This window comes from Heterocephalus glaber, unplaced genomic scaffold (genome assembly GCF_053883595.1).
Source record: "Heterocephalus glaber isolate CG9 unplaced genomic scaffold, H.glaber_assembly_v1.0 deba00001140, whole genome shotgun sequence".
In the NCBI taxonomy this organism is placed as follows: Eukaryota; Metazoa; Chordata; class Mammalia; order Rodentia; family Bathyergidae; genus Heterocephalus; species Heterocephalus glaber.
Window position 1 is genome coordinate 428,839 of NW_028258200.1, and position 12,854 is coordinate 441,692.

At 49.5% G+C, this 12,854-nt stretch overlaps 1 protein-coding gene and 1 long non-coding RNA gene across 4 annotated transcripts in view; one reads left to right on the forward strand and one right to left on the reverse strand.

Moving 5' to 3' along the window:
* The window catches only part of LOC147828340 (uncharacterized), a 30,037-nt gene that overhangs the window by 7,117 nt on the left and 10,066 nt on the right, over positions 1-12,854 (forward strand). The window lies entirely within an intron of this gene.
* Ptpn9 (protein tyrosine phosphatase non-receptor type 9) overlaps positions 4,533-12,854 on the reverse strand; it is a 73,654-nt gene continuing 65,332 nt past the window's right edge. For all 3 annotated transcript variants that reach the window (XM_021250101.2, XM_004872052.3, XM_021250099.2), the window contains 5 exons: positions 12,245-12,311; positions 9,284-9,362; positions 7,741-7,891; positions 6,942-7,152; positions 4,533-6,303 (listed from right to left, as the gene is read on the reverse strand). In XM_021250101.2, the coding sequence (XP_021105760.1) occupies positions 6,089-6,303; positions 6,942-7,152; positions 7,741-7,891; positions 9,284-9,362; positions 12,245-12,311 (723 nt within the window). In that variant the 3' untranslated portion in view covers positions 4,533-6,088. The remainder of the gene's footprint in view (positions 6,304-6,941; positions 7,153-7,740; positions 7,892-9,283; positions 9,363-12,244; positions 12,312-12,854) is intronic.

Genomic DNA, 12,854 nt, shown 5'->3' on the forward strand with positions numbered 1-12,854 from the left:
ACTTCTACAGATCATTTCTCTCCAGAGTTTCCTTATCTGCAAATTAAGAGCAGGAATGCCTAGGATTTCAAATGGGGCAAGCCTAGCACTCAGCCAAGAGTCCCAGGACCGTCTGCTCTCAGGGCCACCAAGCTTTCTGGCCATCCGATGCTACGTCTCTAGAATCACAACCCAGAGGACCAAACCATACCCTGATGAATAATCCCATCTTACATTGTACATTTGCTTTACTTCTGATTTCTGGGTAGCCTTGGAAGTGAGGACATTTTTAGTGGTTTGACTGCTGCTGCTCACTCCCTTAAGATGTCTCCTCACCAAGCATTGGCTTGGTCACTATAAGCCTAAGTCAGGAAAATAAAAATAAGAGCAAGTTGGGGGCCAGGGATTTAGCTCAGTGGTTTTGCGGTCTGCTGCACAAGCACAAGGACCTGAGTTCGATCCCCGGTACCAAAAAAAAAAAAAAATTACAGCAAGTTCTCCAATCTATCAGGCTTTTTATTTTCAAAGTGTTTCCTTTTGTATACCAGTTGTTTAGTGACTTATTTTAAAATCAGTTGGTCCTTTGTTCAAATGAACTCTTATTCAGAAGCCTGGCACCTAAGCCACAAGGGTGCTCCTCATGTAGGCGTGGCAGCCTGAGCTCTGCCGCTTCCCCTCCCATTCAAGCCTCCTCCCATACAGCCCCGCCTCCCCAACACTGCTTTTATCCTACCATGCCCTGCCGCCCAGTGGCCTGTGACTGTGCAGCCTGACCTTGTCCTCACTTTAGCCTTCATGGGCTAAAATTGCTTTCTCCACCTATTACTGAGAGTTGGTGGCCTCCAATGGTCTATCTCTTCTTACTTTGCTCATCCATCATGACCTCACCTACTTCCAAGGCTCATTCTAAACTAAGCCTTGAAGTGACATTTCTAGCCTGACCATCAGACTCCATACTTTTTTTTTTTGGTACCGGGGATCGAACTTGGGTCCCTGTGCTTTCAAGGCAGGCGGGAGAACCACTGAACTAAATCCCCCAGGCCTAGACGCCATACTTTTTCTGGCTGCTGGCCACAGAAGGGTGTTCACTGAAAGTCAGAGAAGAAAGCTGGGCACAGTGACACGTGGCTGTAGTTTCATTTACTCGGAAGCCTGAGACAGGAGAATCCCTTGAGCCCAGGAGTTCACAGACCAGCCTGGAAAATACAACAAATCTGTCCCAAGGAGGGTTAAAAAAAAAGACAAGAAAGAAAAAAGAGACCCCACAAGATGAAATGGCTGGTCAGTGTTAAGACTAAGACAGACTTCACAGTAGCTTAGAAAATGCCAGGTTTTATTGTGGAGGAAGAGTAGAGCGAAGGGAGCGTGCAGTGGAGGAGGAGTGCTGGGCCTGTCTGGCTTTCCCAGTCTAATCATCATGGTCCCAACAACCACCAGAACGTACTCTACTAGCTCGGGTGCCAGTGTAATTAGCTATGTCCACTGTGGCCTGGGCTTGAAACCCATGGGTTTAACTGCAGTGAGGACTTCATGACAGCTGCAGGGACAAAGTGGCAGAAGATGAGCCAGTTTTGGGGGTGTTTTTATACCAGGGATTGAACTCAGAACCTTGCGCTTACAAGGCAGGTTGTGGAACCACTGAGCTAAATCCCCAGCCCAAGACATGAGCCAGTTTTAACAGTGCCAGGGATCGGAGGGAGGGATGGATCTGCTTTGCATACACGTTGAGACTGAGTGGCGAAGAATAAAGGGAATAAAGGAGGTGTCAAAAGCTTGAAATTATGGCCAGGGGTTTAGCTCAGTGGTTCCACTGTCTGCCTCAAAAACGAAAGGATCCGAGTTCGATCCCCAGTACCAAAAAAACCAAAAAGCTTGAAATTAGAAACAAACCCAATGTGCCAGTGGGAGGTGACCCAGAAGCAAGGGCCTGGCAGCACCTGTCTGGGCGTCTGCACTACCTGACAAAGAGCAGAACTTAGGGTGAGAGGACCAGAGTAGAGGCCTCTGGTGTGGCTCTTGTTTAACAGGAAAGGGACCAGGCTGCACCAAGAGCCCAGCTATCTAGGAGAGCTGTTCTGCCTGCCCCAAGCCTGGTCTGCCTCCCCCAGTGTTCTGGTTTGCAGGGCTTTCTGCAGCTGTGTCCAGCTCACTAGAGAGCAAAGCATTCTTTGAGGGCAGAGCCTCATGTCGCTAAGGGCCCCGAGAAAAAGCCCTACTCTGCCATTTGCCTGTATATTGTCACATGGAGACCAGCCACACCTGCCACATCCAGGCAGAGAATGCTGGGACCCTTTCACCTCAGGAGTCCCCACCTCACTGACAGAGAAGAGCAGGTCAAAGGGAGCGACACAGAGAGGACAGTGGGACTCTGTCATAAACCAGGGACCGTTAGAAGGTGCGCAGTGCTGTCCTTTTGCCTGAACTTGTGTCCTGCAGAAGTAGAGCCTCCTGAGCAGACTCTAGGCTCTCTGCCTCCTACTTCTCCACCTCCTTAATACACTTGGCACAGGCAGGCACACATGGGAAACATTCCAGCAGCTGGGATCCTCAGGAGGCTGAGGCAGGACTGCTGAGTTTAAGAGTGTGAGGACAGCCCAGGAGACATACCAAGAGCCTGTCTAGGACCAGGAATTCAGCTCAGTGGCGCCATGCCTGCCTGGCAAGTGCAAGGTCCTGGGTTTGATTCCCAGTACCAAAAACAAAGAGCTGTCTAAAAAAAAAACAACAAGGCCAGGTGTGGTGGTGTATGCCTGTAGTCCCAGCACTCGGGAAGCTGTGGCAGGAGGATCACCATGACTTTGAGACCAGCCTGGGCTACATAGTGAGACCTTGTCTCAAATTCCCCCTGCCCCCCCAAAAACCAAGAAGGTACTACAAACAGTAACAGCTGTGTGTGTGTGTGTGTGTGTGTGCACGGGGGCTACTGAACCCTTCTCTTAGGACACATCTGCTGACTAACTCTCCAGAGTAAGGGTTGTGAATGAAGTCAGCTGTTCCAACCTGGATCATCTTGTCATTCACGCAGCTACCTGCGGGGTAGACCAGAAATGTGCCATGAAGAATCCACGCATAATTTTGAGTTTACAGGGCAGCTGGGCTCCAGCCTCTTCACCTATCTCAGGTTACCCTCTCCTGACCTTTATCATAACCCTGGTTCCCACGCATTCCTGGCTCCCATGCACTCCGTGCCTAGCCCCATACAGTCTCTCACAGGGCAAGGGGCGGGCTCATCTGCTCTGCACTTTAGCTCCTAAGGAAAAGACCAAGGAGAATCTGTTGACAGATTAGGAGACAGATCTTCAGAGGCTTCTAGGAAAAGCAGGCACTCCAGAGCCCAGGTTGTGGCTGTAGCACATTAACTCCCTGTATCTGGATGTTTGTTTCTGGGTCGGGGATTTAGCTCAGTGGTTCTGCCGCCTGCCTTGCAAGCACAAGGTCCCGAGTTCGATCCCTGGTACCAAAAAACCCCAAAAACCTACATTGTTTCTTCTGTGGCTGCTGAGTGCAAGGGACATTGTACTCAGAGGAGTTCTGTACAGTTCCTGGCACCAGCAAGTGTTGGATGGCTCAGCATGCTCTCAGGGTCAGAGCTGCCCAATGGGGCAGGGGGTCAAGGCCCACCAGCAGCAGCTATGTGGGTTGAGGCTGCTCCTACAGGGACAAAGCTGCTTCTTTGCAGAGAAAGATGGAAATGACTCAAGCTGTCTTCACAAAGACCAAGGTACCTGTATTGCTAGCGTCTCCCTGGAAGAATGAACCATTCAGTGGTGCTCTATAGACCAGAGGAATCAGGAGGTCCTGTCTGGGCAAAACAATTGTCAACCTTGTCACCCTCAGTCTACAAGGAGCCTGGGCTCAGAGCTGCCTAGAATTTCAAATGTGCTTATGCTCTCAAAAGGAGAGCTCAAACAAGCACCCACACTTGGTCTCTAATGGCACAGTGCTATTGCTTTCCAGATCTGCCAGTGAGGCAATCTCAAGCTGTGAATGCATCAGAGCTTCAGTTCTTTATCAGATCATGAAATCCCTCAGCGCTCACTTCCCTCCTATCAGAGATGGGAGACAGAAGGTAGGGGGAATATCACCCTGCAGTGCTGTGAGGGTCCAATGACATGAGGGGGCCAAAGCACCTATCACTGAGCCTGGCACACAGTAAGCACTGAGGAGTGCTGGTCCCTGGTCCCTCTGTCCAAAGCTAGAGGCATGGTCTACAGACAAGGTGGGTGGCTCTCAAAACTGACACCAGGCACGGTGGCACACCACTGTAATCCCAGCACTCTGGGAAGCTGCAGCAGGAAGATCACAATTCGAGCCCAGCCTGGGCAACTTAGCAAGACCTTGTCTCAAAATTTAAAAAGAGCTGGGGATACAGTTCAGTGAGGAGGCCCTGGGCTCAATCCCTAGTACCACCAAAAAACCCAAAAACACACACAAAAAAACTGAGAGGTTCAGACCCTAAAGTGTGGCTTCTTCCCTGCCTCCCTACCCATCCCAGACCAGCTCCTGTGCCCCCTCACCTTCCAAGCCCAGCCTGCTAAATTGATGAAACTAAAAAGGTTTGATCATGGTATATTTATATGTAAATACAAAACTGTATCACTGTAAGATACTGAATATGAACATTACAATTATTACTGAATCTGACTCAGTCCATCGGTGTTAAATACAAAATGAAATGATTGTAAAAAATAAGAATATACATATTCAAAGAGCTTATTACAGTATAAAATTACTGAGGTCTGATCAGCTGCCAACCTCATCTTCTACAGTGGGAGAAAAAGATTTGGGGGTCTTGGGGACCCTCTTGAGAATATAGAATGCTGGGGACTCTTGATCCCATCCCTGCACATCGGCTGGGGGATTGGGAGCAGGCAGGGACAGGTGGGTGACAGGACAGTGATTGAGGGGATCACCGCCCCCCCCCCCACCAGGGTGTTATGCTTGTTATTGGCACAGAGTCCATCCAGTTGGAGCTCTAGGACCTGGCAGATGGCAGAGAGGAAGAGATGGGTGTCTCAGTAGACAAGGCATAGGAAAAGAACCTCCAGCAGAGGCAAAGGGGGCCTGCTTGTCCCCTGGAAGGGATTCTATGGTGAGTTTCTCCCTTGCCTCCTGCTCCCCTCCTTTCCTGCTGAGACTTTGTACCGATTGCTCTTGGCTCTGCCTGCTCAGTGAGTTCATCTCTACCACATCCTCGATCCCTAGGGTGAGACAGAAAAGGCAGGGCCTGGTATCACAGTGGAGGTCTGTTCCCCAAATGAGCAGAGTAAACAGAGAAAAGCTGTTAGATATGGGACACCAATGCTGAACTACATCACGGTCACCACACATCAGCATTCTTGGTTCCAGTGGGCAGAATCTGGAGGGGAGAAGTCATCACTTGAGGATGAGGGCCTGGGTGGGAGCAGGGAGGACAGGTGTGTGTGTGTCCCCACCCCAGCCAGTCCAGGTAAACTGAACTGCAAGAGAGCCCCAGGAACGTATACAGAGAGATGTGTGTGTATATGTATTTATAGAATATGACCATATTATCACATACAATATATATTATATACACACATACATATGGACCCAGACATAGAAGTGCACATATGCACACGCACACACGCATGGAAGGACAGAGACCAGACTACACGCCCTATGTATAAACGTGCTTGGCACTCAGGCAATCTCTAGAATATGTAACTTGGTCAAGCTCTCTGGGAAGGAAGGTGAACACTCACAAGCCTTCCCACCAAATCCTAGCAAGGGAAGGTGAGGAGACAGGAGACCTCCATCCAGGAGAAGAATGGCATCGGGAGGGGGAGGAGGCCCCTACCCCTTGCCTCAGGGCCCTGGCAAAATATCAATAGCCACAATTTGGTTTTAATAAGGCACAGTTCGATAGCAGGTGCTAGGAGTCAAGAACACATCACTGCTGGCCCTTTTTAGTGGCAACTCCACCACATCGATCTGGCTGAAGGGAGAGGCTGTCCTGTGTGCACGCGGGTGCCAGGAGCCAAGGAAGAGGCTGATCACAGCTTCGGCAGAACCGATGGCAACCTAGAGGCTCAGTGGTGTCCAGGATGATCTAAGGGAGGTGGCCAGCAGGCAGGACACTGTGGGGCAGTTACTGACCCTCCATGGCCAGCAGGTTATGGCCAGAGGGCACCATGCCCTCCTTTTCTGCAAACTCCAGGATGGCCTTGTAGCAGAAATAGTACTGCTCGGGTGTCTGGATGCTGAAGGCCCTCTGGGTCCGCATGCGTGACACTGTCTGGAACACATTGAGGGTGCCAAGCTCCTCCAGCTGTGCCAGGCAGATGTCCAGTGAGCAGAAGGTACCTGAAGAAGGAAGGCAATGGTCACCTCTGTTGAACTCTCCTATCTTCCTTCCTCTACCAAACCTTGGGCAGGACCGTGTAAGTGAACTCAAGGCAAGGTGCACATGACAGGAGGCCAGGTGGCATTACACCTGAAGAGGAGGAAGCTACAGGAGAAGAGTAAGTATGCAGGTATCAGGAACTTCCTGCCTCAACGGTAGACACAGCACCTGTGCCCTCTCCAGAGGCTCCCTCTCCTCCACAGGCCAGGGGTCCTGCAGCACACACCCCTAGGCAGCAGCTGCCGCTGGCCCCAGAGTAGAAAGCATGCCCAGGGCAGGAGTCCTGGGAGAAGGGCTGGGAAGGGAGAGCAGACAAATAAGCTCTCTGGGCCCCCACAGTGATGGAAATGACAGGTCAGAAGACAATCATGGTGCTTATCTCAGGATAAGGGGTCAATTCTTAGAGTCTGGTTCGTGAAGTGTGTATTCTGGCCAGCACCCAGCACAGGGTACCAAAAGGACGTGAAGGAGGCATTTTCAGAGCAGTTCACCACCAGGGATCAAGTGAGTCCTTTTCCTATCACAGATGTGGCCAAGAGCTCTGTCCTTCTCCCTACCCCCTGCCTCTGAGAACTCCAAGGCTGCACTGGTACATCACCTGTCCGGCCAATGCCTGCGCTGCAGTGGACTACAATGGGCGGCTGCTCAGGGCATTGCCCCTTGGAGCGGACGCCCATGCTGCTGATGGCCAGGCTCTGCTGGTTCCTGACGGCCCTCAGGAAGTCAATGAGTGACGCTGCCGAGGAAGGGACACCATAGTCTGGCCAGCTCAGGAATTGGAAGTGGGTCACCTGGCGTTTCTCCCGCTCCTGAGATGAAAAGAGCAGCACGAGTTAATGAGGTTGTCCCTGCCCGACTGGAGAGCTTCTCCAAGATCTCAGCACCCCGGTATCCCTGCCACCAAAGTTCCCTTCTACCATGCTCAACTTGCTCCATAATCACTTCTCTACTACAAACCCAAAGAAAGGCTCAATGTGCAAAGAGATTCTTATAGGATCCAGATTTCTTTGTGGTACTGGGGATTGAACCCATGACCTTTGCCTGTTTTATATTTTTTATTTTGAGGCAGGGTCTTGCTAAGTTGCCCAGGCTGGGCTTGAGCTGCAATCCTCCTGCCTCAGCCTCCCAGAGTGCTGGGACTACAGGTGTGCACCACCACTCCTGGCTTGGGATGCAGATTTGTAATGCTAGGTGTCTTCTTCTTCCTCTGTAATACTACTGTTGTGCTGAGATGATATGACTCTCTTGGTTCTGAACTGAATATCCTCATCTCGCTTCCAGAAAAACAGAAGCAGCTATAACCTCCTTAGACTTCTGCCTACTCTCTCTGTAGTTTCTTTACAGTATAGATTCTCCCCCAGCTCCAAAAAGGGGAGAAAACAGGAACTCAGGTTTACCTCAGTGTTGTGAATTTCAAGCGTTGTTTTCTTATAATGGTTCATGTTCTCCACACCCAGGTTGGTCACTGTGAGGAAGCCAAATCTGATCCGAGTGTCCTTTTCTAAAGGCCAGTACTGGCCACACTTCCTCCTGCCACCTTCCTCAAAGCTGAAGACACAAGGCAAAGTCAGCCGCATCCCTCCCTCTGCAACAAAAGCCCACTCCCCATGCCTTCTGTCCACGAGGTGGCAATGTTGTCTCCCACACTACTTCTAACTCCTGGGTCTTGGCAAAAAGAGGAGAGGCCCAGGATTTAGCTCAGTGGTTCTGCCACCTGCCTTGAAAGCGCAAGGTCCCAAGTTTGATCCCCGTACCAAAAAAAAAAAAGAGAGAAGGAACCTACTTCATTCTAAATGGATTAAGTGTCTGCATGTGCTCAGTGAAGACACTGCACCTGGTATATCATTTGGTCTTTTTCCTGATATCAAGTGGCACCTCTCACCTAGCTGGGATAATATGGGTGGATGAGGAGGACAAGAGAGAAAAACATGGTGGTCAGAGAGCACACACTGGCCTGTACCTCAGCCACAGTTCATTCTCTTCTCCAACTAGGGCCTCACTAACAAAGGAGGGGAAGATGCTACTCCAGGTACAGGCTAAGACTGCCCTTAGAGGTCCCAGGATCCCCAGGTGGCTTCTCCACTCTCCTATCAAACTGGAGTGGGCTGTGCTGGGGCCCTGAGAAGGGGATGGAGCAAAAGTTCTTTTTGTCTCCTTGTCTGAAATTAGTTACAATCAGTATGACAAATTTTTTTTTTTTTTTTTGGTACTGGGGATCGAACTTGGGTCCTTGCGCTTGTGCAGCAGGCGGCAAAACCACTGAGCTAAATCCCTGGCCCCTCAGCATGACAATATTAATGAAACAGAGTTCCTCCAAGTTGGCAGCTGTGTAGGACAACATCTCAAGAGCATTCCTTGGTCCACAGCTTCCTACCTGACCTGCTAAGTTTCACCTCTCATTCATCCCTTTGCCAATGGGGAAAACACCGACAAGGAGAGAGGACAGCAGAGGTTCGGAACCTGCTAACTCAACAGCCAGGAAGGCAGAGCCCTCTGGGCATAAGCCAGGCTAAGGAAGTAGACTGCCTGTGTTGCCAGGATTTCCTTGGTGGCCAAGGCCAGGACTCCACAACAGGCTGTCACAGTCACAGGGTTAGCATGGCTATGGATTAAAGCTCTGATGTGTTACATCCATCTATCTCCATCATCCCCTGAGCTAAGAAAAAGCTGATAAAGCTCCAACTCTTTCCCATGGCTTTTCTAACATTCAGTGTTTCTTTTCTTTCTTTTTTGATTTTTGAGACAGGATCTTGCTACGTAGTTCACGTTGGCCTTGAACTCATGGCAGTCTTCCTGCCTCAGCCTCCCTAGTGCTGGGATTACAAGTGAGCACCGCCATGTTCAGCTCATTTTCAGTGTTTCTAGAAGCTGAGCATCTTTCTTGAATTATCCACGCTAGGGTCAGGATGGGTGGGGTCAGTGGGGAAAGAGTTGACTCACCGGGTGGTCATGACAATCACCAAGACCTTCTGCTCCCACACCATGAGCCAGAAATCGCGATAGGTGTTTTCCAAAGGGCCTGGCAGAGAGAACACAAAGGCGTGAGCACAAGGAGCCCTTCTTCCTTCCTAGTCCCAGTCCGAAGACTGAAGCCCAGTGCCAGCTCCCTGTTCTTCTCTCCACACCCTGCTTTCCAGTCCTCGGACTGACTATACCAGCACTTCGTTAAAGGATGAAAAATGCAGAGCGTAGCCAGGCATTGTGCTGCACGGCTGCAGTCCTAACACTCTGGGAGGCTAATGCAGGAGGATCGTGGTTCAAGCCTGGACAATTTAGTGACTTAACAAGACCTGTCTCAAAATTTTTAAAGGGTTGGGGATGTAGCTTAGTGTGAAGGCTCCTGAATCCAATTCCCAGTACAAAAAAACCAAAAAAAGCACCATGCACATATTAGCAAGCCATCTTGGTGAGAGGGCCGCAGTGGCAGTGGTTGCACTGGGTGTATCTGGAAGCACAGCTGCACTTTCTCAGAGCTCAGCTTTTATCATATCCATGGCGACAGGGCTGCCTGTGGATCTGGCGACAGGGCTGCCTGTGGATCTGTCTTTGACCCCATCTCACCTGAGCTTCAGCCCCCATAACTGGTTCCCAGCGGCCATCATCTGAGACCTCGGCTCCTCCTTAAACATGGGCTTCATCTTTCCACTTTTTGATCTTTGTTAGCGACACTACATTCTTAAAAATCTGACACTAATCTGCCTTATCCATCTCCTGCATCTCCCAGATCAGTCTCCAAATTGTGCAGCTACTATGCACTGGGAATGTTTCTGTCCCCCTTGCCCCACTGTGCCCCAACTCCTGTTCTGGGATCTCACTGCTTGCTGTGGCTTAGCTGAGCTACATATGACACCACCTGAGCTTACTCTCCTGAAGTCTCTCCCTTCCGTTCTGCTCTGGGTCCCCACTGGCTCAGTGGTTACAAGACACCCTCTCCTCTCAGTCTATCCACTTCCTATCCATTGTTTTGAATATCCGCCTCAGCCCTCAGACCCCTTGCTCCTTGGGGGCTCCTCTGCTCTGAGCTCTCATTGCCACAGTGGATTCTAAAGAGCTTAGCATTTGATTTACACAGTTTGACATCGGTCATTTCACTTGGGGAATTCAGGCCTCAGGAATTACAGTTTGAGGACAAGGGCCACGCTTGTCCTGGAGGTCAAGTTCTTCTCTTTCAGTGAGAGCCTGCATGGGGTTGGGCACTTGGCAATGAAGCTGCAGTTCCTGTGGACCACCAGCCCTTCTCACCAAGAGAATTAGCAACAACACAGAGGCCCTCTGTGCTCTCCTAGCTTCTCTTCTGCTCTCAGGAAAGCAAGGCTTGATGGGGGCCTGCAAGGCCTCCAGCTCCATTATATTTTTTACTGAAATCTTTAGCAAGCATTGACATTTTATGAAATTAGAATCCCCTCTCTGCAGAAACAGAGACCCCATAGTATAGTATGCAGGGCCTTGGCAACAAGCTAAAGGTATGAGAGAGGATGAGTACTGTACTATGTTAGGCAAGTGCTCTACCACGCAGTTACAGCCCAGCCCCAGATTCAGATTTTAGAACTGGTAACGTGGAGAGAGAATTGAGGAAAAAAGAATCAAGATATATTATGTACAGTGCTCGCTTTGGCAGCACATATACTAAGATATATTATGTACAGGTACAAATTTCTTATGATGAATGTGGCCATTACATATATCTAAAGTGTACCAATAAAACTTAAGAAAAGAAAAAAACCGGTAATGTGCAACCTGTGCAATGCATTTCTCAGGTGTACAATGTCTCATCCCTTTGTGGGCATCACCCACGTGAGTGTTATCTTTATTGGTGACGCTAAGGTGAATCACTTGTTTAAGGAGCTATCATCAGGTCTCTTATTCCCAGAACCAAGGATTGAGGTAAGCAGCACTGTACAACTGGATTACATTTTGCTTTCATTTGAGTTTGAAATAAGGTCTTGCTAGGTTGTTCAGGCTGGCCTCTCACTTTCAACCCTCCTGCTTCAGCCTCCTGAGCAGCCAGGATTACAGTCATATACCACCACGCCTAGCCTGCCAGATTGGTTACTGACCATTCTCTGCAATAGTCAGAGGACCTTAAACCCTCATGGCAGCCTGTTCTGTCAACCTGTATCAGGATTTCCTAGCACCACCACCACTACCACCTTCTCTTTTTTTATTTTTTTTGGTACCAGGGATCAAACTTGGGACCTTACGCTTGCAAAGCAGAAGGTGGCACCACTGAGCTAAATTCCCAGCCCTCACCTTCTCTTCTTCATGCTAGGGGTTGAAACCAGTGCCTCGAATATATGCCCTACCACTGAGCTGTGTCCCTAGCCTCCTCCCACCTTCTTTGAAAATGAAGTCGTATTCTTGAGAGGCAGAGGCTTGGTGAGCAGGTAATGGGCCCACAGGAGCATGAATGTCAACTCCATCTGAATTCCTCCTGGTCCACAGGACTACACTGTCAGACCTCACACAGACCACCTGGTTCAGAGCACTTCCTGGCATGTGCTATGACGACTCAGGGCCCAGGAAAGGCACTGCTCATGCCTAAACTGGACCCAGCCTCTGGGAAGTAACACTGCCATTCCTGGCCCTTTGTGGCTGTGAAAAGTATCTCAAGGCCCTGCTCCTTTGGCTTGGCCACACTAAGACACAGTGCTGAAAGCCACAGGCAGGCAGTATTTTTTTGGCTTATATCTACAGTTCATCTCTATGCACTGAGTTTCCAAGCACACATGGTACAGAAAGCCTGTATCTCCCATGTGCCTTTCTACCACCAACAACCTTTATGAAAGACCAGGATTTAGTAGCCACAGCATGGACTTGAGTCACATTTTCTTTAAAACCTATGCTATATCTGGCACAGGGCAGATGGCACAAGGCAAACACATGAAGGCTGCATCAGCTTACCCTGGGTGCCGATGTAAGCATTCTTCTGCTTGTAGCCATCCATGAAGCTGGCATTGATGTAATCTGTCTGATGGGAAAGAGGAGACGTCATTGTGTGCATGGCAGGTAGCATCTGGGTTACAGAATGGGGTCCTGGGTAAGTACAACACCCAGTGTGGGTGTGCTCTTCCTGTGGGCAGACAGTGAGAGGTGACAGGGCCAACCCAAACCTCACTTTAACAACCAGGGCTGGCACAATTGGACATCTACATGCAGAAAAATCAAGCGGACCCCATCCTGATAATGGACACAAAATTAATTCAAAATGGACCAAAGACATAAATACAAGAGATTAAAACTATAAAACTCTTTGAAGAAAATGAAGGGATAACTTTCTGATCTTGGGATAGGCAAAGCCTTCTTAAATATAATAGCAAAGTCACAAGCCACAAAAGAAAAGAGATAAATTGGACTACAGTAAAGCTAAAAACCTTTAGTCAGGCACAATGGTACACATCTATGATCCCAGCATTCTGGAAGGCTGAGACAGGAGAGATCTGAGTTGGAGCCCAGCCCAGGCAACTTAATGAGACCTTGCCTCAAAATAAAAAATAAAAATAACATCTGGGTG